General features: G+C 44.7%; 1 protein-coding gene across 4 annotated transcripts in view; it reads right to left on the bottom strand.

The window, feature by feature from the left end:
• Positions 1 to 21,662, bottom strand: part of UIMC1 (ubiquitin interaction motif containing 1) — an 84,137-nt gene that overhangs the window by 14,269 nt on the left and 48,206 nt on the right. For all 4 annotated transcript variants that reach the window (XM_082213556.1, XM_082213554.1, XM_082213555.1 and 1 more), the window contains exons 8-11: positions 20,125 to 20,204; positions 15,089 to 15,254; positions 3,273 to 3,351; positions 702 to 828 (exon numbers count right to left, since the gene is read on the bottom strand). In XM_082213556.1, coding sequence (XP_082069682.1) covers positions 702 to 828; positions 3,273 to 3,351; positions 15,089 to 15,254; positions 20,125 to 20,204 — 452 coding nt within the window. The remainder of the gene's footprint in view (positions 1 to 701; positions 829 to 3,272; positions 3,352 to 15,088; positions 15,255 to 20,124; positions 20,205 to 21,662) is intronic.

The following is a 21,662-nucleotide window of genomic DNA, read 5'->3' on the forward strand; positions in this document are numbered from 1 at the left end:
AATGCTCTTCCCCAGGGAGGCTCACCTAGCACTTTCACTAGACATCTTCATGTGCCAGGTGAAAATGTTCCTCTTCAAGCACGTCTTTGGCCAATTAATATTCTACAGACTCTAAAATGTGTTTGTGGGAGTGGGGCGGTTACCGTTTTTGTTTTAACTATTTATTTTGTGCTTCTATCCTGTATTTTTCTCTTGTGAAACGCCCTGAGATGAAGGGTAGTATATAAATTTAATCTCTTCTTCTTCTTCTTCTTCTTCTTCTTCTTCTTCTTCGCTGTGTGGGGTAAACTCAAGGAAGACAGTCCTAGCTGAGTGACAGAAAAACTACCCTGCATGCAGAAGAGCCCAGATTCAATTTCTGGTATCTTCAGATAGGGCTAGGAGAGACCCCTCTCTGGAATCCAGGAGAGACACTGTCAGTCGCTGTGGACAATGCTGAGCTAGATAGACTAACAGTCTGACTTGGTATAAGGCAGTCTCTTAGGTTCCTAAGAGCAGCTTTTAAGCAGCCGGGGTAAGTCTTACTTTAATGCACAGCCTCCCTTTAGAAAATCATATGCACTAATGCATATGACCTGCTGGAACAGATAAGCAATAATGTATGCAGTAACGGGACAGATATGCAATAATGCATAGACCTGCTGGAACAGATATGCAAGCATGAGAAAATAAAACTGCTTCATGAAAGAGTCTATTCTCACCTTTGTGCGCCTTGGCCTACTGTCACCCTGGGTTCCATTAGCAGTCCGACTCCAAAGACAGTCGTCCACATGCCTGTGATACTCTTTCCATGGCACCAGAGTCTTACAGAGGTAACACTTCTCATACCTACCAGGCCAGAAGAGAAAGAATCACATTAGGATTCACTCTGCCTTGAGTGCTTTTTGCTTCTCCAAGCCATTCTGTGGTGAAGGCTTGTCAATGGAGCTGGATGTGCACAGCAGGATGACCAATAAAACTGGCCTGATGCCAATCAAAAGGATGGAGTGATTAGTGGTTTTCCCCCAACTGCTTTTCTGTGTCCTGCTGCTGCAGCAGTGGGATGGTAATGAAATCAGCTCCTCTAACTATCTCAAACAATGCCCGTTTCCCTTCAGACATAAAACACCCTGTCAACACAGCTGAAATGAAGTGTTATGCTTTTGGAAAAGGGAGTTACATTTTGCCTATGAAGCATACTATGTGCATTAAATCAGAGATATGTTTTCCTGAGTTTGAATGAACTCATCTAAACTTGCACATCAAGACTTCCAGGGCACCGACTCCATTTTAGACCTTGCAAGGGAGAACTGAGCGTCGGCCAATTTCCAGAAAATTGGGCAGAAATGCCATCCTCTTCCAACTCCTTTCACTGCAACCTCCTAAACTGTGTGCACATGTTTCCGTGCTGTGAAACTGACTGTGCCCACCAAGCAGGAAGCTAGATCACAAGAACAACATGAATGCAAGTGCAGAACTTGAGCAGGGTGCAGCTGCTGAACTGTGGGGTCCTGAACTGGAACAGCTCAACAAGCCTCTGAAGAGCCCCCTCCATGCTAAATTCTGCAGTACTTTTCCATATTTTCTTTCCAGTCGTTGCTGATTACCAAGATAATGTGTCTAAACAGAAGCTGTCCTCTCTATAATTAGCCTAATTCCATTAGTGATGTTGCCATCCAGTGTTTGTAACAGCAAAATTACTTCCATGGCAGGGATTTTTACTGTCAGATCCTTTCTTATGATGCTGTGTGGGTGGGAGGGGGAGGAGGGGTGGCAGCAAGAAAGATTAAACTAAACCATCTCCATCTGAACAAAGTCTAATTTCATTAAGGATATCACTGCAGGTACCATCCTTGCCAGCCTTCTTCATCAAGCATCTCTCTGACATGCAGATCTGCCACTCAAAGCTAACTCACTCTTTCAACAGCTACCTGCTCTTAGAGCTTGTCAACAGCCCAAGGTTCTGCTGCTTGCAGGGATTTGATATATGCTCACTTTAGCAACTGTAGCCAATGAATTATAACTAAATTGCATGTTTTGTCCCAGGGCAAACAAACAAACAAAAAAAATGATGCTCAAGCTTTGTGGGGGCAATTTTCTACCACTATAGGATTTTGCTTGTCAGCCACTGTTATAGATTACTTTGAAAACAACAACAACACACAAAAGCAAACCTCAGAGCAATTGGAACCTGCTCATTTCCACCACAATGAAACACCATCATTACAGATTTGTGCAGTTGTACAAGCAATCCCCTCCAACACCTTGGTAGAAAATGGGCATACTTGTTGTATGATCTTTCTTTGAGACATGGAATGGAGGGAGAGGCAAAGCAGGGCGCAAGGAAATGCAAGCTCAGATGAAACATGGCAATCACAACAGGCAAGTACAGTGTTAGCACTTGAGTAGCAGCTCTATGTGGCTTTTTGCATAATGAAAATGGTTAGAAATGTTGACTCATTCATAATGGTTTGACTTGAACCATGCAAATGCAATCCCCAGTGGCACTGTCTGATTTCCAGATGATTTCACTGTATAGTGTACTGCAGATGACCAGCTGGTTGAATCAAAATGAACTCAGCCATGATCTGCCAAACATTTATAAAACTTAGATGCCAATCCTAGCATTTCATGATCCCTGTAGTGCTGAAATGGTCAACCTTTTTTCTGTCTAGGGCTGCACGCTCTCAGGGGTAATGTGTGTGTGTGGTGGGTGGGTGGGTGTTTGTGTGCAGAGCTGAAGACACCAAGTCAGATTGTCAGTTACCCCCTTTCCTCTCTCCTCCTCCTCTTCCTCCCTGCCCAAGAGATCGAATGTGACAAGGACAAAGAACCAAGGGCAGGGATTTGAAAGTTCAGAACCAACCTTCATATCACCCACTGAGTTTTATGGGGGAAAGTATTGTTCCATGTGTGGCAATGGCTTTGGAGATGAATGGAAGGGTGGGAGAGCTGGGGAGAGCAAAGCAGTAAAACAGAGAGTAGCATATCAAAAGCGCATCAGCAAAACTTGACAGAATACAAACAGAACACAGAGCCAGTCAAAAATAAGTGAAAGGGAAGCCAAAGGCAAAAACAGGTAAGAATCAGCTGGGCTTTCCTTTCACAGGAGTCTCTCAGATGCCAGACTGAAGGATGGTGGAGGCAGGCAGTAATGCAATCACCTTCAAGCAGAGAGAGACAGTGCCAAAGCTCCATGGACTGGTGCAGCAAAGGGACCCACAAATGGCCCCAAACAGGGTCTTCAAAGGAAAGAGGGAAAAGTGCTGTAACATGGCAGCATACCTACTTACCTGTCAGTGTCAGCAGGTTCTAACGACTCTTTGCAACTGGTGACTTTAGTCTTGGCTGCTCTCTGTCGTCGGGTTAACACTTCAAAACAAGAACAGAACAGTTGTTCCACCTCACTTCTTAAGAACCTGAGGAGGCTTGTCAAGAGTCCCAACAAAATACACAGTGTGCATTTGGAAAGCATTTTCAAAGCTCTCCTACCCAGGCAGCACCAGTTCGTTTGGGGACATCACAGTGGGAAAAGTAAAAAAGAGGACTCTTTTTTTAATGGCCTAGTCTTTCCTACTGTGAAAGCTGCAGCTGTAAAGCTTCCGCCCAGAAAGAATATTTGCTAACTTCTTTGTCCTCCTGACATAATATAACATAAAAAGATAATGACAGCAGCATTTAGATGTTACTTGCCTCAGCTGACATAAACACTTTTTGAGCAAATAATGTATAGCTCAGTTTCAACATTCACATGGCCTCTGTTGGCAGCCTAAAAAATTAAGCTAAAGAGCTGTTTCAATGCCTGAAATAAAGATTAGGTTTGCTTACTTGGCTGCACTACACAGGCCAGAACCTATATGGAAAACCACAAAACACAGGATTCCTGTATGTAGGTTTCAGGCTCTCCATCTCTTCCAGAACTGTGATTCAATCTGAGGAAGTGCAAGACCCTTGGGCTCAGTCAAGGCTTGGCTGGATAACCTCAATGAGTAAAGGTGAACACTATTACAGAGGCTTTCTATACACTGCATAGCTAAGCATTAAAAGTCTGGTAGGAAAGGAGGAAGGCTTGAACTGTGGGCAGGATTTGTTTATTCAGTGTGTAATCCAAAAATATCCTATTTCTATATTCAGAAAAAGCCAGGCACATTTACTTGCACTGACTTAAGGTGTATCGTCTATTTTGATTGAGATCCTGGTTGTTGTTTTTGGCAGACTTTGGAATCCTTTGGCAAAGATTCAGTAGTGGAAGAAGATTGAGAATAAGGATGAAGATCCATGGGGGCAGAGGGGACGACAAGTAGGCATTAACAAATGGCATAAATCCTTTGCCTATCACTGGTCACTAGGCATTCTGCTCATTTTGCTCTGTCCCATGTAGATTCCACACTTCCAGCTGAACTAACCGTGTACTTTGAACCTCTAGAATTCAGGATGGATAAAATAAAGTGCTCCTTCTTGCAGTACATAAAGTATGGAGCTCGCTCCCCCAGGATGGCCACCAACTTGGATGGCTTTAAAAGAGAACTTAGACAAATTCACGGAGCAGAGGACTACTGATGGCTAGTAGTCATGATGGCTATGCTCTAGCTCTACAGCTGGAGACAGCAAGGCTTCTGAGCACCAGTTGCTGAAACCATGGTTTCCAGTTTCTGCTCCCTGGTTTCCCACAGGCAACTGATTGGCCCCTAGGAGAACGGGCTGCTGGACTAGATGGGCCATTGGTCTGATCCAGCAGGCTATTCCTATGTTCTTAGCACCCACGAGGACCAGGAGCAACAACAAAACAAAAGGCAGGTGCTAATTAAGCCAAATTTTACACTGCACTTAAGTACACTTAAGTACCCTCAAAGAATGGTTGACTTCTTTTTTTCAGTCAGAACCGGTGATGAGGGTGACCCCAAAAAAATCAAATCAGTGCTATGTGTTTGTCAGCAAGCCCAGCCAAATGCTCCAGCTTTTCTGACCAAATATATGTAGGGAGGAACTTAAAAGTGCTGTTCCATACAGTTGAATTCCTTTCAACATATTCCTGTTGACAGGCCACCAGCTATGCTACTTGGGGAACATATCAGATATCCTCAGCCATTTCCACCAGGGTGCTGGAGTTTCTAATGCAGAAACAGATGTTGCTTTAAGCACTCTTGGGCAATTTAGTGGAGGGGACAGTGTATTAGAACACTTTTACAGCCTTGTATCAGATCTTCCTGTGCTCAATATTCTCATTAGGAGAAAGGTCTGAATCAGTGTTATAGGCACTATAAAACTGTTACTGTTTGCTCAACATCTGCTGTAAAGTGGGTGCCCACAGAGTTCAGACTAGAAAGATGCCTTATTGGTGCCAGAGCAGTCTGGGGCCTTGAAACATACATTTTTGCTCCACAGTTCTCTTGTCCCTGTTCCCTTGCTGGTTGCTATAATTGACTGGTTCATCTGCTACTTTTCATGAGTGGATTTGCCCCAATGTATCTACTACAATGACCAGTGTGTGGTCTGTGCACTCCCTGGGTTGAAGCTTGTGCTTGCAGAGGATTCTGGGGTGCCCACTGTGTGTAAGACAGAGTGGATCTGCGCGCTCTCTCTCTCTTTTTCAAATGCTGACCAGTCAGTTATCAAAAGAGGGCACCCTTGTTTCCGCCAGCCTGGCCTAGATATGAATCAGTGACCTGGGTGCATGAGGCTTCCATGCCCTGCTGTTAATCCCCGAGTCACCTGACGCTCCCAAAGGCTTTTTCACAAGCTCGTTTGCAGCAAAAGCAGAGATCTCTAAGCCAGTGCACAGTTGTTAATATTCCTGTAACAGTCTTTCTCAGAGTGCCTTGTGCACAGCTCAGGTGTTAATCAGTGCTATTTTTTTCCAAGAGAAAGGAACACATCTGGCACAGCAATCCTGCTAGAAACCTTTGGGACTGGCGCTACAGAAACACCAGAAAAGACCTGGTGTGACAGCTGTGCTGCCAAGAGCAGCAAGAGAAAGTGCAGGGGTGGCATCACCGGTTGGCTCAACCCGTCACAGGTGAGCTGGCCTGCTCCCGTTCCAAACGCTCAACCCAAGAGTGCTATTGCCGGATTGCGCCAGCAGAGCTCAACTCCAGCAGAGATAGCAAGCCTAGAACAAGGTTCCCAAGGAGGAAGCTTAGTGGGGGGAAATCTTAACAGAAGCTACAAGATAAATCTCCTCTTAGAGCAAGAAAAGGAGTGGGCAAGGATGCCTCTCAGCCATCTATACAAAATGAGCACAGCATCTCCCCTCAAAACATGCTGAGCTAAGTCAGACATGTTCGCAATGCTCATTGTAGTCAAATTAAAACTTTATCAGCTTCAGATTTCTTCTTGTCAGTACAAAAGAACCTTGGCATCCTCCTGACTTCTCTAGATATCATCTAAACCATTTTTTTTGTGCATTCCACATTGCCTAGGCTTTTCTGTCCATACTGAGATGGTCCAGGAGCTCAAGGCAGCACATCACAGTAAGAATACACCTTGAGGAGTCGATACGCAGCTCCCCTGCAGCGATTTGCATAACTTGATGGGTTTCTGAGGATTCCAGCATTCTTTTCTTTAAAAAATTGTGTACATTTTGAGCTCTTTTGGTTGCTATGAAACTTGACAGCTCAAACTGCTTGCTGAGTTATAGAAAAAGATAGATCTTCCAATATAGCCTTGGGCAAATCATATAACTGCAATGATTTCCCATGACCTTACCTCCTTGAAAGTACATCATCTTATTACTTAAGAGTTACAGGTGATCTCTTGGAAATCACCTTCAGATTTGAGGAAACAAGAAACCACAAGCAGAGAACTAAATATTGTCTCAGGGTCTGCATGGCGATTTTGAGGGAAGCAGCAGTCAGGGGCACAGCAAACAGACAACAGGACTCCTGTAATCCACACTGTGGCTGCATGCAGTCTGTGCTAGTCACCTGCCTATCCACAGTGCAGGAAGAATGGTCAGGGAGCTAACTTAACTGATGCAACCCACACCACCCAAGAAATGCAGAGCAACTTTCCATTCCTACTTTCTTAACAACCAGTTTACACATGAGATCGCCTTACCCTACATGTTTCCACTCAACCACTTCGGCCAGAGGAATTGGCACTACTACAGGCGCCACATAAAACATTCGTAAGAACTCAATTGTTAAGTGTGCCATCACCTGCACTCTGAAACTCCCTGCCTATTGAGATCAAGCAGTTGGCTTCACTGTACTCCGTTTTTTGGCAGTTGCTTAAAATATTCCTCTCTAGACAAGCCCACCAGATGCTTAGAAAGTTGAGGTACCATATTTTTCGCTCTATAAGACGCACCAGACCACAAGACGCACCTAGTTTTTGGAGGAGGAAAACAAGAAAAAAAATATTCTGAATCTCAGAAGTCAGAACAGCAAGAGGGATCGCTGTGCAGTGAAAGCAGCAATCCCTCTTGCTGTTCTGGCTTCTGGGATAACTGCGCAGCCTGCATTCGCTCCATAAGACGCACACACGTTTCCTCTTACTTTTTAGGAGGGGAAAAGTGAGTCTTATAGAGCAAAAAATACGGTAATTTTAATCTGCTTTAGTATTGTGACTTCTGTATGTTTTAAAGCAGGGTTGTAAATTTTTCTTACCGTTTTATCTTTTGAGTTTTTTTTGGTTTTTTACAATCCACTGGTGTATAAATGTTATATAATAATCTATAAATAATACTTTCTCTGAGATTCCTCTCTGCATGACTATTTCTATGATAAAGCACTACAGCCAAGAGTGCAAGAAATCCCTCAGAAGATACCCTTTGGCCGAGAAGTAGATCCTTTTGGTTCAGCATATTTTCCTAGCATCAAAACCGAGTATAGCTCACATCCTTTACAACTATTGGGGAACCATAAACAAAACAGATTATATCAAGTGTCTAGGTATACTGCTTACATTTTGCAGCAGACTTCCTATTGCCTTTATCTAGGGCTTCCTCCCCACCCCGTTAAATATCTATTCTTGTTTACCAGCCATGCTATTTTTTGTGTGAAGGATCCTATTAATGGAAATAATTTATTGTACGTTGGCCCTTCCAAGAAGTGATGAAGCTTTTCCCTGCGCCAGTTCTGTTACTTTTTTATGCTGCATCAGTGCCACTTCTCTCGGTGTTGAAGCTTTATTAAGAAAAACAGCACCAGCACCAGCATGGCTGCAGCTCAGAAAACTGAAGACTGTGTCATTCTGTGCACCTGAGATGTGGCTGCAGGAAGGAAAAGAATGGTACCCTGCCTTGACCTATTATGGAGCTGGACAGCTTTAGCTTTGTGGTCACTGCGGCGGAGGAATAAAGCTGGAGGGCATGTTGAGAACAAAAAGGCTTGGGGAAGGTAACAGCCAGTCTGTTGCAATGTTCTTGTCTGCAGATTGGAAGGGAAATGAAAGGCTTCTTTCTGTTTTATACCGAGGCTGGGGGCAAGGCATCAGGGGGTCTGAAAGGGAAAACTGCAGCTGTGAGACCCAAGTGTCTTGCTCTCTGCCCCAAGGGGGAGCTTGCCCAAGGGGGAGCTGCTGGCCTGCATTTTGCTGCACTTCAGCATCACTACAAATGCTCAGAGAGAAGAGCAAGACTAGCACACTTGCTGCCCCTAATGGAGACCAAATGGTGCCTTACCAGGCAAACACTTTAAGAGGACTTACTGCACCGTTCAGATATTTACAGTGGTACCTTGGTTCTCAAACGTAATCTGTTTTGGAAGTCTCTTTGACTTCCAAAAGGTTAAAAAAACAAGGTGCAGCTTTCAATTGGCGCAGGCGCCCCAGAATCAGTAGCCGACAGCCGCATCGGATGTTCAGCTTCCAAAAAATGTTCAAAAACCAGAACACTTACTTCCGGGTTTTTCACATTCAGGAGCCGATTTGTTCGTCAACTAAGACGTTTGAGAACCAAGGTTCCACTGTATTTTATTTCATAAAATGTATACATAGGATTGTTTCTTTTAAAAAAATACCTTCAAAGCCGTTTAAAAAAGATAAAGCAAGAAAATCAAGAAAAAAATTACAATCCTACTTTAAAATATGCAAAAGTTATAATACTAAAATAGATAAAAATTACGTCATTTTTTCTAAGTACCTGGGTAGGCTTTGTTAGGAGTGTCCTACTCTCATGTAGAACCCTGGCAGAGACACATGCCTGACTGGCATGTTTTCTCCCTCCTGGTCGGTCGGGAGCTTCAAGAGCTTTCTCCAACCCGAACATCACAGCGACTGATGGCTTGGAGACATCAGCACACTTAGGGATCCGCAGAGTCTTCGCAGTTTGCGTAACAGAACCAATAGCTCAGCATTTTGGCTAATCTACTTTATTTACATATAATACACTTGGAGCATTCTGACTTAGCTCCTTCCTCTTTCTCATCAGACAGCAAAGAGAGAAAGAACAAAAGACAATAGTCCCACTTTACAGAACACAGTAATACCAAAACATCCTGTCTCCGTCACTTCTCACACTGTGGAATGAAAACATACACCGTCATGTGATAGACAACAATCCCATGACTGCAGACACGGGGAATGAATCTACAACAGGCTTGTCTAAATAAGAATGTTTTTAGTAGGTGTCAAAGCAAACACAGTGAAGAAACTTGTTTGATGTCAATACGCAGCGAGTTCCAAAGTGCATACGCTGCCACACTAAATGATTGAGTTCTTACGAATGTAGAGCAGATATTAAGTGGCACCTGTATGTTCCACCAATTGAAGCAGTCAAGTGGGCACATATAAGGTAAGGCAATTGTGTAAGTAAACTGGTCCCAAATTGTTCAGGGTTTTATATACTAATAGTAACACCTTGAACTTGGCTCGGTAGCAAATTGGCAACCAGCGCCAATCTCTGAGCACAGGTGTTGTATGCTGACAAGGCATCACTCCAGTCAGCAATTGTGCTGCAGCATTCTGCACTAACTGCAGCTTCCAAATCAAGCATAATGGAAGCCCCACATAGAATGCACTGCAGTAATCCAGTCTAGAAGTAATCAATGCATGAACTAGTGTGGCAAGGCTTTCCTAGTCCAGGATCAGCCATAGATATCAAACAAGTTACAGTTGGGAAATAATGCTTCTAGCCACTGAGGCTTCCTGAGTGGCAGAGTTGGATCCAGAACATCAGTTCCTGCCTGCCCTCATCTATTTCCACATGATAGGTGTTTTGCCCTTCTAAATGGAAGGGCCATTCATGTCCAAGGGTGGAACTGCAGCTACCTGATCAGAAGAGGCCAAGTGGCACAAGGGGCTAACTGAGCCCCACCTGGTCCTGTAAGGCTGCTGACTCCAGCCTGGCTGCTCAGTCTGAGCACTTCTTTTTCCCAAGCACAGACTATGCTGTCAGGTGGCCTATTCTGGTACACCTGCTTTGCTCTCTGCTTCCCAGCTTGCCTGCAGGCTTGATGAATTGCAATAGTGCCTATGAAGGTGCTCTGCATGTTTCCTAAATATAGATTCCAGATAGACTTGCCATAGAATAAATGGGTCAGCTTAGGACAACATCTCCAAACAACTTAAATGGGCAACCGTGCCTGTGCTCTGAGCCACAGCAACAGTGTGCAGACAAAAGACAGACAGCTGCAACTAGTGAACAAATGGCTCTAAGTATCATCCAAGCTGAAACAGCTTCTTTAGGTTACAAGCTTTAAACAAGAGCCAGCAAATTTACCCTAAGAAGTAACAGAACTGTAGACGGATAGCCACCGAGGTTCCTTTATAATAGAAAACACTGAAAGATGATAAGAGTTTATATAGTACCAGAGATCTCTGGAGTAAATCCAATTAAGAGGTCCTGAAAGTGGATCGCTGACCCTTAAGCCAACAGAACGGAAGAACTACAGCAGCCCTCTTGAAGCAAATCAAGAGGGAGGATGGTGCACAGAGCTTTGATTTTCTCCCACACTGTGCTACTGGCCTGATCACAGGGCAGCCAAATATGAGCATGTAATTCTGAAGGAACTAATCAAGTGGTGGGGGTGCAAAACAAAGAATACCAGTCAAGCTCAGTTCAGCAAGCTTCAGGCAAGGCTGTGCCAGCTTTTCAGGAAGCTGCCTTGTACAGAGTCAGATCATTGGTCCATCTTGATCAATATTGTCTACCCTGACAAGCAGCTGCTCTCCAGAGGTTCAGGCAGGGAGCCTCTCCCAACCCGACTTGGAGATGCAGGGGATTGAACTTGGGACCTTTTGCTTGCAAGGCAGATGCTCTACCACTGAGCTATGGCTCTATGAAGGCGCCCCAAGTAACTTCATAGATGTAAGCTTACTGGGATGGAGGAATCCCAGCCCCCCGCATCCTCAGCTATTACATGAAGATTCCGATTTACCAGGTTACAGATACAGGTGACTCCCCACTTAGGCGTGGGTTATGTTCCAGTGCCCCACATGCATAAGTGGAAATGGCATAAGTGAGGAAGCACCCCTGAAATACTGTACCAAAAATATCCACAACAGGAATTGAAGCTCCGGGGCTGGCTGGAGGATGCACAGGAAAGCAGCTGCTGCTGGTGTACTGCCACGCACATCAGCAGTTAGGCGGGGAGGCTGAGCAACCTAAACAAAGCCCCACTGCGCCTCTGGTCTCTTAGGGGCTTCCCCCACCCTCACCGATGTCCTCTCTGAGCTCCAGGGGGTTCTCCTCATGAGCCACAAGAACTCCCCAGCTCTCTCCCTTCATTTCCTGGTATGAATTGAATTATTTAATTATTTCCAGGCACTGTGGACAGACACGGCTGCGCACCAGTATGTGTGAACATGCCGGTATCGTGTGGAGGACCAGGAGAATATCTTTGCTTTCAGCCTTAAGGGAATAAGTAGTCAGGAACTAGGGAGGTCATGGGAAGGGTTAAGAGGCACAGTAGCTTTAGCCTCTTCAACGAAGGGAAAGGGATGGTATTAGGTGGAGAGAAGGCAAAGGCTCCAGGAGGGAAGAGGAAATGGGGGGCAGGGTTTGTATGAAAAGGAGTGAGAAGTAGATTGGATTCTATTTTGGTTTGGGAGATAATTTCTTAATATTGCATTTGCCTAATTTCTCCGATTTCCAAGATCCCAAACCCATGCATTAAATTTCATTCTCTGCATGTGATTTGTTCTCATTACTGTTATAGCACATTGTTTTAGGAACCATCAATATGCTGATGACACCCAGCTCTCCCTCTCTCAAGTCTATCAGTATCAGGAGAGGCAGGGAAGGTGCTGAGCTGGTGCCTGGAAGTAGTAGTGGGTAGGATGTGGGCAAGCACACTGAAACTGAACCCAGAGGAGATGAAGGTCCTATGGGTGGGGTTTTGTGTGACAGCCTATTGTGGGTGAGGTTGCACTGTCCTCCAAGGAGCAAGCTCATTGTGGGTGGGTGCTATGCTAGAATGATCATTCCTAGGTGACTTCAGTGACTACAACTGCCTACAACTTGCTTTTGTTGGTACATCAACTACAACCTTGTCTGGACAAAGATAGCCTAGCTATAGTTTTCTATGATCTGGTAACCTCCAGGGTGGACTACTGTAATGTGCTTTAAGTTGAGCTGCCCCGGAAGATGACCCAGAAGTTGCCACTAATGCAGAATGCAGAGGCCAGGGTGAGAGTAGCTGCATATAGCTTATATTCCTAAACAGCTGCACTGGTTGCCACTTGTCTGCCAGACTTATTTCAAGGTTTTTCTGTTGACATTTAAGCCCTGAATGACCTGATCCCCAACTATTTGAAAGAATGCCCTGCCCTGGATCAAGCTGCTTCTGCATTCAGATCAGTGAGTGAGGCTTTCCTTGTGGTCCTTGCCTTAAATTAGGTCCATGGGAGAGCCTTTTTGGTGGCAGCTCCGCATCTGTGGAACTTTATACACCAGGCAAAACTCACCTTTTTTGCAGCCTTTTAGAGGCTGATGCATTAGGTCATTTTGTAATTATGATACTGCTAATTATGTTCCTTATATATTTTATAAGAATTATATTTAATGTTCTTGCTTATTATGTAGCATATTGTCTTATTTTGTTGCGAACCGCCCTGTGACCATTTCTGGTGAAGAGTGGAACAGAGTGGAACTGAATAAATAAATGTTGTATTAATGGTTCCAACGAAGACCTGCTTAGATGCTGCACAGCTTCCCCAGGCATGGTGAAAGTGAAGACTTGCTTTGTGTTGCAGTTGGGATCTCTACCTGCATCACAATCTGTGCTTAAGGTCTTAGAAATGATAATGCTACAGAACTAAGAATTTTTCCCCTGTATTATTATTCAATTTATATACTATCCTTTATCCAAAGATCCCAGGGTGGCATGAATATCAGTGAGCCTGTGTTGTATGCAGGGCATAAAGGTATACAAAAGTACACAAGATGCCTCAACAGCAGGAAGGCAACAGGGAGGCAATGTGACCCAAAGCCACCTCCTTAGAGCCCACCAACACTTGTTAGGATTCCTTTTTATAAATAATAATAATAATATTGCTTTTATTAGAAAATTCCTACTCCTTATTGCTGCAGAGAGATATCTGAATAATTAATGGCAAATGAGTTTAATGGCAGAAAGGAAAGTATAAAAAGCAGCCCCAATTCACTGCATTTAACATTCGCGATGTCTAATTTTGCACACCAAGGTGTTTAAAGGTGAAGTCAAGTTTTTCACATTTGAGGTCAACAATTTCGGAATAGGAATCATGCCTACTAATAATTGATTTCAGCTTGGCTCGACAAATTTAACAAACAAAAAAAAAAAGCTTTGCCAATTATGTTAATCACTTGCTATTAAACATGCAAACTGGCAACAGGCCTTTGGCTTATGATGTATTTCTAATGTGGTCCTCAGGTTTCCCCTACCTTAACGAAAGGAAAGCCAGGCACTGCATTAGCAGATTTCATATAGTGACTAATAGCTCAACATAAAATCGCCATGTCTGTGGGAAAACGGGATTGATATCCTCGTTAATTAAAACACAAAAAGTGTTACCCCATTTGAGGTAGATAATTAATAGTGAACAGTCTTTCTGTGTACGCATTCACATTCAATCTGCTCAAAGCTATATTTGCTGGGGTATCCGAAAGCCTTTCCCAGCATTCTACAGGCTGAAAGATTACAAGAGCCATAAAGGAAGTTGTCTGTTTCCAAAGGGCACAAAGGAAGTGAAGGAGTCTAAAGTTGCAATCCTAAGAACACTTGCAAAGGAGTAAGAGGTTCTGAATAGATATGCCCAGGACGGCACTGGAAGTATTGAGGGTGCTCTTTGCAAGAGGCAGAACCTGTGTGCCGTACTACTACCCGCTGCCTAGAGAAACTTTTCACAGGGGGTAGCTCTTTTACCCCACCAGCAGACACTGGGGATTTCTGCCAGAACCACAGGCAACATTTCTCATGACAGGAGGAAGTGACTGGCAAGAGGTGCAGTGGGCCTGGAGCCAGACGTGAGCTGTGAATGAGAAACAACAGCCAGCCAAGAATGAAGCGCCAGGGCTCACTAACAGGCACAGCAGAAATGATAGGAGAGGATGTGATAGAGCTGTGTTGAACAAATCACAGGGCCTGAAGGGTTGACTGAGATGCTGGGCCTCGGAGGCCCAGAGCAGGATGCATGGATGTGGGCATGCAAACTGTCAGGTGCCACAGGGCACTGGCTCCCTACACCACCAGGGCTCCTGGTCAGAGGAGGGAACTGCAGGCTGAGAGGTTCACTGCACAGGAAGCCAGGCAGCACTGGACAGCAAATCTGCTGCCACTGGCATTTATGAAAGATTCTGACTTCCCTCTGTGTGGGCAGCTTGTATCTGAGGGAGGCTGCTCAGTCCTTCCTCTGCATGCCCAGACTATGGCCCTTGTCTTCATCCTGCCTACCTCTGGGGTACTTGCATACCCTTCAGAACTGAACGCATGACACACACACACACTCATGATTGGTCAGGATTTGTGTTTCTTTAAGTACAGAATATGCTGCGCTAGGACAAGCCATCAGACTGGGTGGCACACTAGGTGCCTTTTGACTCTCTGATTTTAAGAATTTGCCCAAGACTAGTCCCAAATGGACTACTCTAGCTAATTCCACAACTGACAAACAAATACAGACGTGTGGGGCAAGATCTCCAAATGACCAGCATGAACAAACAGCACATAAGAACAGGTGCTTAGCAAACCTGGAGCATCTTCAGCTGGGTCCTCTCTGGTGCCATTACAATACATGGCGTGCACCTCAATTTCCGAAACTGGGAATGTGCGATCACACAGTGGACATGGAATAGGTTCGTCACCAAGAAAGCTTCCCGCAGACACTGTTTCCCCAGCATCTTCAGCTGCATCATCCTGAGAAAGAGAGGAAGAGAAGGGGCAAGTTGATCTAGTTGCAGTTTCAACAACCATCCTAGTTCCCTTGATCTGCAGTTTCTGAATCTCTCCATATTCTGGGCTTCCCTCACCAGTTTTCATTCCTACTGAACAGGTCAGATCTAAGAACCCTGCAGTGATGAGCACACTCAACAGACCTAATATCTTATGCTTACTTCAAAAGGCACCGTGCCCTCCCAAATCACTATGACGCTCCCTCTGGAGAGCCGCATGTTCTATTTAAAGCATAGATCACCTGCATCGCCACTGTGGCTCTCTTGGGAAAGCATAAAACACTCTTAAATTGAGAAAGTCTGAGTGCCAGCGAGAAAAAAACACACAACTGACAGAAAATTAAAGCACCCAATTCAGAGTCAGTCAGTCCCTTGTTGGCAGTACTGCCTTCAGAGTATGGACCCGTCCAGGATGAAAAGAAACCGCCAACTTCACACTCATGGCTAGCTTGAGTCAGTGAGAAATGTTCACCGAGTTAGATCATGGTCTGCATAGCAGAAGTTGCATGTGTATTCGTGAGGTGGAGGCATTTTGCTGTTCTAGACACAAGCTTGGGCATTTTATTTATTTTTACCAAAGTACAGCCATCTTATACGATGTCAGGTTTTCTAAATCCAAAGGTTAAGCTACAAGACTGAGATTGTTGCAATGGAACATACACTTGAAATTACTGGCTAGTCCTTTGATCACAATTCCATTCAGTGATGTTTCTTGGAGGAAAAGAGACTCTGGGTATCTTGTGGCTTCAACCTGTAAATTTTCCCTTTATTGACTCCCAGCTAGGTTCAAATTATATGTACAATTTTTGAAATGTTGCTAAAATGCTTTCTCAAAGCAGCTTGACCCAGAAAACCAAGCTGTATCTAATATGGGAGATTCCCCAACCAGCCCACAAAAGGAGAGTGTGGCTTTGTCCCTGGGAAAACAACACATGGGCTTGAAATGCAGCTTACCGAATGTGGTGAACAAGTGGCTCATTTGGCCCTCTGATGGAGATCACTACCAAGGGACTGATAATTTAAAGAACTCTGGTACCTAAGAATTGCATGTGCTATTTTTACACTTATTTTGTTACATTTTACAGTTGAGGATTTTCTCTCAATAAACCCTGTTTTAATATGATCTTTTTGTTGCTATTCAATAAAACATAGCTGCCACTAGAGAGAGAGAGCTAGGTATCATCTTGGGACTGTGCTACTTGGATATTCTCAAGGCAGAGAACTATGAGGGCTTGGAGCACAAAAATGTAAAAATTGTCGTGCAGGATCAGGCCATGTGCTGTTGCCGCCTCCTGCCCTGTTGGTAGGTTTCCTAGAAACATCTGGAAAGTCACTGCTGAAAGTAGAAGGCTGGATTAGATGGGAACTTAGTCTGATCAGCAGAGCTTCTCTCACATTCTTAGTAACTGTCCAACTAGCTCAGCAGCCTGAGCTTCCCATGGGCGTCCGGATGGTCTCTGTTAAAGCCAAACCAGACAAGACTGAGACAGCTACTGCTGCTTGCTCTTAACAGCTGGTAGTCATAATGAACTGGCTCTGGATATCATCTACAATTGTGTCTAACTGGAGTTGCAAATGTTTGGAACAATCCTGAGGTCAGTAAGTAAGGGAAGCATAGTTTTCATGACTGTTCCAGGTATGCCTGTTAGCCTATCTGGGTGTATACTTTTCAACCTTGCATCCCAACCTTTATCCCAAGCAATTTAGGGCTGAGTACACGGAGCAGAGGTTCAGCTTGCCCAAGGCCATGCTGTGAGCTCTGCAGCAGATTTGACTCAACTCTCCCTAGTCCAGGTCCAGCACTATCCACCCCACCGACTTTCTAGTGACAAATATGTGGAAGAGTTACAGCAGTTACTTTGAATTAACTCCCAAATCCTCACTGGGCCTTGGGTTAGTGAGTGAGAAGCCTGCTGGTCCAACCAGATCAGCCCCTAGTTTTGTGGCAGGGAGACAGGATGGGAGCAAGAAAACACATGGGAGTTCTTTCTTGGCTTTTTTGTAGGATAAAGTTAAGTACTATTATCTGCATGTCATTAAATACACACATTTTTTTACTATCCCCAACAGAGTCTCAGAGCCACAGTGCATTTCTCCCTCTGAAACGCACAGCCTCTGCCTTGAACTATTCATGTCTGAAAGAGGCAGAAGGCTGACTACTGCCATCTTATTTCTTAATACTGGAAGACTTCTACATAATGTCACCCTATCTCAAAGGTTCCTAAACATTCAAAAGCAAAGAAGATTTGCCAGAACCATTAAAACGTCTGTTTAAATATTAAACCAGATAGATGGAACCTGTGGGAAATATTCTAGGATTGGTGATTTTTTTATTGGGGTGAGACAAGCAGACACACTCTCTCTCTTACACATACACAGAAACTGTCATCTGTGTCCTTATAACTGCACAGTTCCAAGGAAACCATCACTAGACGTGAGCCTGACTGACTGCTTAGGCATGCTTCATGTTTTGTTTTATGAGTGGTCCCCATTATGTAGGCCTGTTGCTTAGCAGCTTCATTGCAGAATCTACATTGTCAAGCAAGAGCCTAATTCTATGTGAGGAATTTCATTGACTTATTGAAGACTGCTTTGTATATGTGGGGGTGTGTATGATTGGCTGGTGTTTTCTTAAAGCCCAATCTCAAATGTGCCAAATTCCCTGCTGACAGGTGATCAGTACCAAACTGCAGGGACCGTCAACAATTGTTTCAGGCAAAAGTCATTTTTTAAAAATCCTTTTCTAAAGAGACCTGACTCCAAAGTGGGGGGAAATTGCTCTGTGCATTCTGCACTTAGTAAGCTACACTACAGCTACTACTGCTACGCCATACATTCCTAGTATTTTGCATCTCGGCGTTGCTACATCTTGCTAAGTGCTTTGAGGCTGTGGTGTGTCGTGAAGACATGCCAAACACAAAACAAGACATGCCAACGATAAGGAGTTCTGATCAAATCGGTGTTAATCTAATAAGATGACACATATACAGATGTGAAGAGCTCTCCGCTCCTTCCCATTTCCACTTTACACAGCCTTGCAGATCACATCCTTTGCAAATACCAGGTGTCCAAATAAACTGCTTACACTCCCACAGTAAATAACTCAATTGTAAATGTAAATGCGGCATTGTGTAGCAACACATCAGCCCCCTCTCCCACCCCCCTCCCTGAGAATGACTTTTGACAAGCCCTGGGAGGACGGCTGAGAGAAGCCTTAACCGCATGACTGGCTGCCCACCCAGCAAAGGGGAAAGCAGAACCATCCCACGCCGTCGCTTACAAGAAGAGATGCCCTGAGCAACTGAGGCTGCCTCCGTTCAAGCAGGGCTCGTGCCTATGGGCCAGCAGCAGAGGCAGGAGATCTGGCTGGCTGGTGTATGGCTCAGCTCCCATTATCCACTGAGCCATATAATACAAGGTTCAAATCCTGCCACAGCGTTCAAGTCCTTCTGATCACCCAAGTTAACACCGGGAGGCCTAAAATGGGCTACTGACCTATCCTTAGGGCCTTTCGGAGCACTTGCTGTCTTTCTGCCTGGATAGGTTTTTTAAGGCACAAATCCCACCCAGGAACTAGTCCCATAACACAAGAAACAACTCACTAGTTCTGGTTTCCCTAGAGGTCCCTAAGTTTCATAATCACTATGCAAACATAGCATAGGCTGTGAGAGTTCAGATACTCACTGGGTGCACTATCCCACTCAGTGACACTGCCTAACTGATGAATGGCACACAACGTAAAAAACCTGAGCTATTATGAAGTTCATTAAGGTACCTGTTACAATGTGATGCTGCTTCTACATGTTAACAGTCGTCATCATGGAGACAGACAACCCTGTACAGGCTGAAGACTCCAAGAATTAGCCTTTTACATATGAATCATCTTGTCAAGTGCTCTCCAATTCACCTAGATTTATGTATCCTGCCAGAATAGTATTTGAAAATCCCTTTTATATTCCCACCAGCAGCAACCTAAATAGGCATTATTTTTATATTACCAGAAACAGCCATTGAAGTCAGATGTCACTGTTGTGACAGCAGCATGGTGACTGCAGCACAGGTGTGGTGATTCAGGAAAGCAGAGCAAAGACAACAGAATTCATTTGGCAATGAGACAAGCAAGAAAGGCCTTTCTCTGGATTAATCTAGAGGCACATCCAAGATAAATCATGACTGTGAAGACTTTGTTTAAGGTAATAGTCAGAAGGCCCACACGAGCACAGTGAGCACCCCAAAATTAAGCAACAGCAGCATTCAGACCAGTGCCAAATCTTAAAGCCCTCTGCCCACTCCCCTCTTGTGTACACATGCTCTACTGTCAAAGCCTCAAAGCTGTAAAGAGCCAATAGCAACAGCTTAATCACACTGCAGAGTCACAGTTTTGCCAACATGCTTGCAACCTCTTTGTTCAGTCAGACACGTGCAGCTCGGGGACAAGCAACTAGCTCCCTTTCCCTCGTTGGGCCCAGTGGTGTCCTTTGGCACATCGCAACCCATGTAGCACATTGAATAGGTGTCGCCCGCAAGATGACAAACGTGAGAAAGTCAACAGCAATCCCTTCCGCTAACAAAGGTGCTAGGCTTGTAGTCCATGGCCACATAGATGGAGGAAAAGAAACAAATGGGAGGAGTTGCTGACAAAGGGAGGGAGAACAACAGGAGGCCTGAGACACACACACACACACACACACACACACACACACACACACTCCTACACAAACATTTCCTAGCAGGTTGCATAGTTTGCAAAGCAGCTCATTTTGGGAGACAGGCAGGAAACGAGACTCTGCATTCCAGACGCTTCACTGGCTGTTATCCCTTAGGGATTTGCTTACCTGCAGAGAGACATCTTTGCTGGATGAATGGATTTCTCCGCTCTCAGGCTCGATAGCTTGCAATGGACTCGGCTGGGTCTCTGTAACAGAAGCCTCCCATGTTAGCAGCAGCTCAGCCCCTCCCTATTATTCTCCGCAAGCCCCCCTCCAACCCCCCAGCACATTCCACACTAGCTGATAAAACTTATCCCATTTGCTTTACAGTGTCTTCACAGTTTCTAAACATTTTTTAGACTTGTCACAAATGTTAGCAGACAACGTGCAACAACATAACTGGAGTAGAAGTTTAAAGCTATAGTGCAGCAGTGTGTGGATAAGGCTACTGCCACGCTGCAGCTTAACAGGGAGCAGGAATCAATAGGGCATGTAGGTTGTGCGCCAGGGTAGGTTTTGCTGGCGAGCAGCACAATGCAGGAGCAAGCGCTTCAACTGGGGAGAAAGGCAACACACCTATTGCTTTGCTGTACAGCTTGCCTTTCCTTTGTACCCGCTCTGCCTCTTTGTTAGAACACCACCCCTCAGTTATTACCAACAATGAAAACCTCATCCAGTCTCCTGCAGAGAACCTCACAATTAAACCTGTTCCTGTATGAGATGTGACACTGAAAAAAGGTTTGCTTTAGAAAAATAATTTCGAAATCAGATTGGGTCTTGAAGAGAACAATTTAACCTTGAACAATTTTCTTGCTTACTGAATATAAGAAAATTCCTTTCCCCTAGCGTGATTTTGAAAATGTATGCTCAGGGCAGATGGATTTGTAAGCATTGCTGTATGACTGATTTGCTCTGAACTGGGGGGGGGGGCGGGGAAAATACATCATTCAGGATGTCACTGACAAACCCAGCAGGTGGGGACCGCTGGCTCTTCTAACAGGAGGTAACCCTCCTGTTAAAGCCGTAGTAGTTGACACCCCTGGCTTTGAATGTCCAAACAATGATTAGCAATTGCAGCTTCATTAAACACAGGACTGCAAAAGGCAGAGGAGGAAGTTCATTTGCTCATCCTGAGAGGAAGACATATTTCATTCAGTTTCTAAAAGATAAGCTCAGGAGTCCTTCTCCCAGTATGTTTAACCAGGGAATATAAACTAACATAAACACTTACATAAGTGGTTCTAGGACAAAACTAAGAGGCTCAGCAGGTGGTGCTCAGTGTCACCCTTGTTCTGCGGCCAAGCAAATAAATGATGACAGTGCCAGCATACTAGCAGCATCCAGTGTGGTGTAGTGGTTAAGAGCGGTAGTCACGTAATCTGGGAAACCGGGTTCGCGTCTCCGCTCCTCCACATGCAGCTGCTGGGTGACCTTGGGCTAGTCACACTTCTCTGAAGTCTCTCAGCCCTACTCACCTCACAGAGTGTTTGTTGTGGGGGAGGAAGGGAAAGGAGAATGTTAGCCGCTTTGAGACTCCTGAAGGGGAGTGAAAGGCGGGATATCAAATCCAAACTCTTCCTCTTCTTCTTCTTCATCCGTCATGGTGCTCCAAGGGAGGCATTCCAGTGAAGCAAGAAGTCCACAGGAAACAGCATGAAGCCCCT

Source organism: Podarcis vaucheri (assembly GCF_965113315.1).
Source record: "Podarcis vaucheri genome assembly, chromosome: 2".
Lineage (NCBI taxonomy): Eukaryota > Metazoa > Chordata > Lepidosauria > Squamata > Lacertidae > Podarcis > Podarcis vaucheri.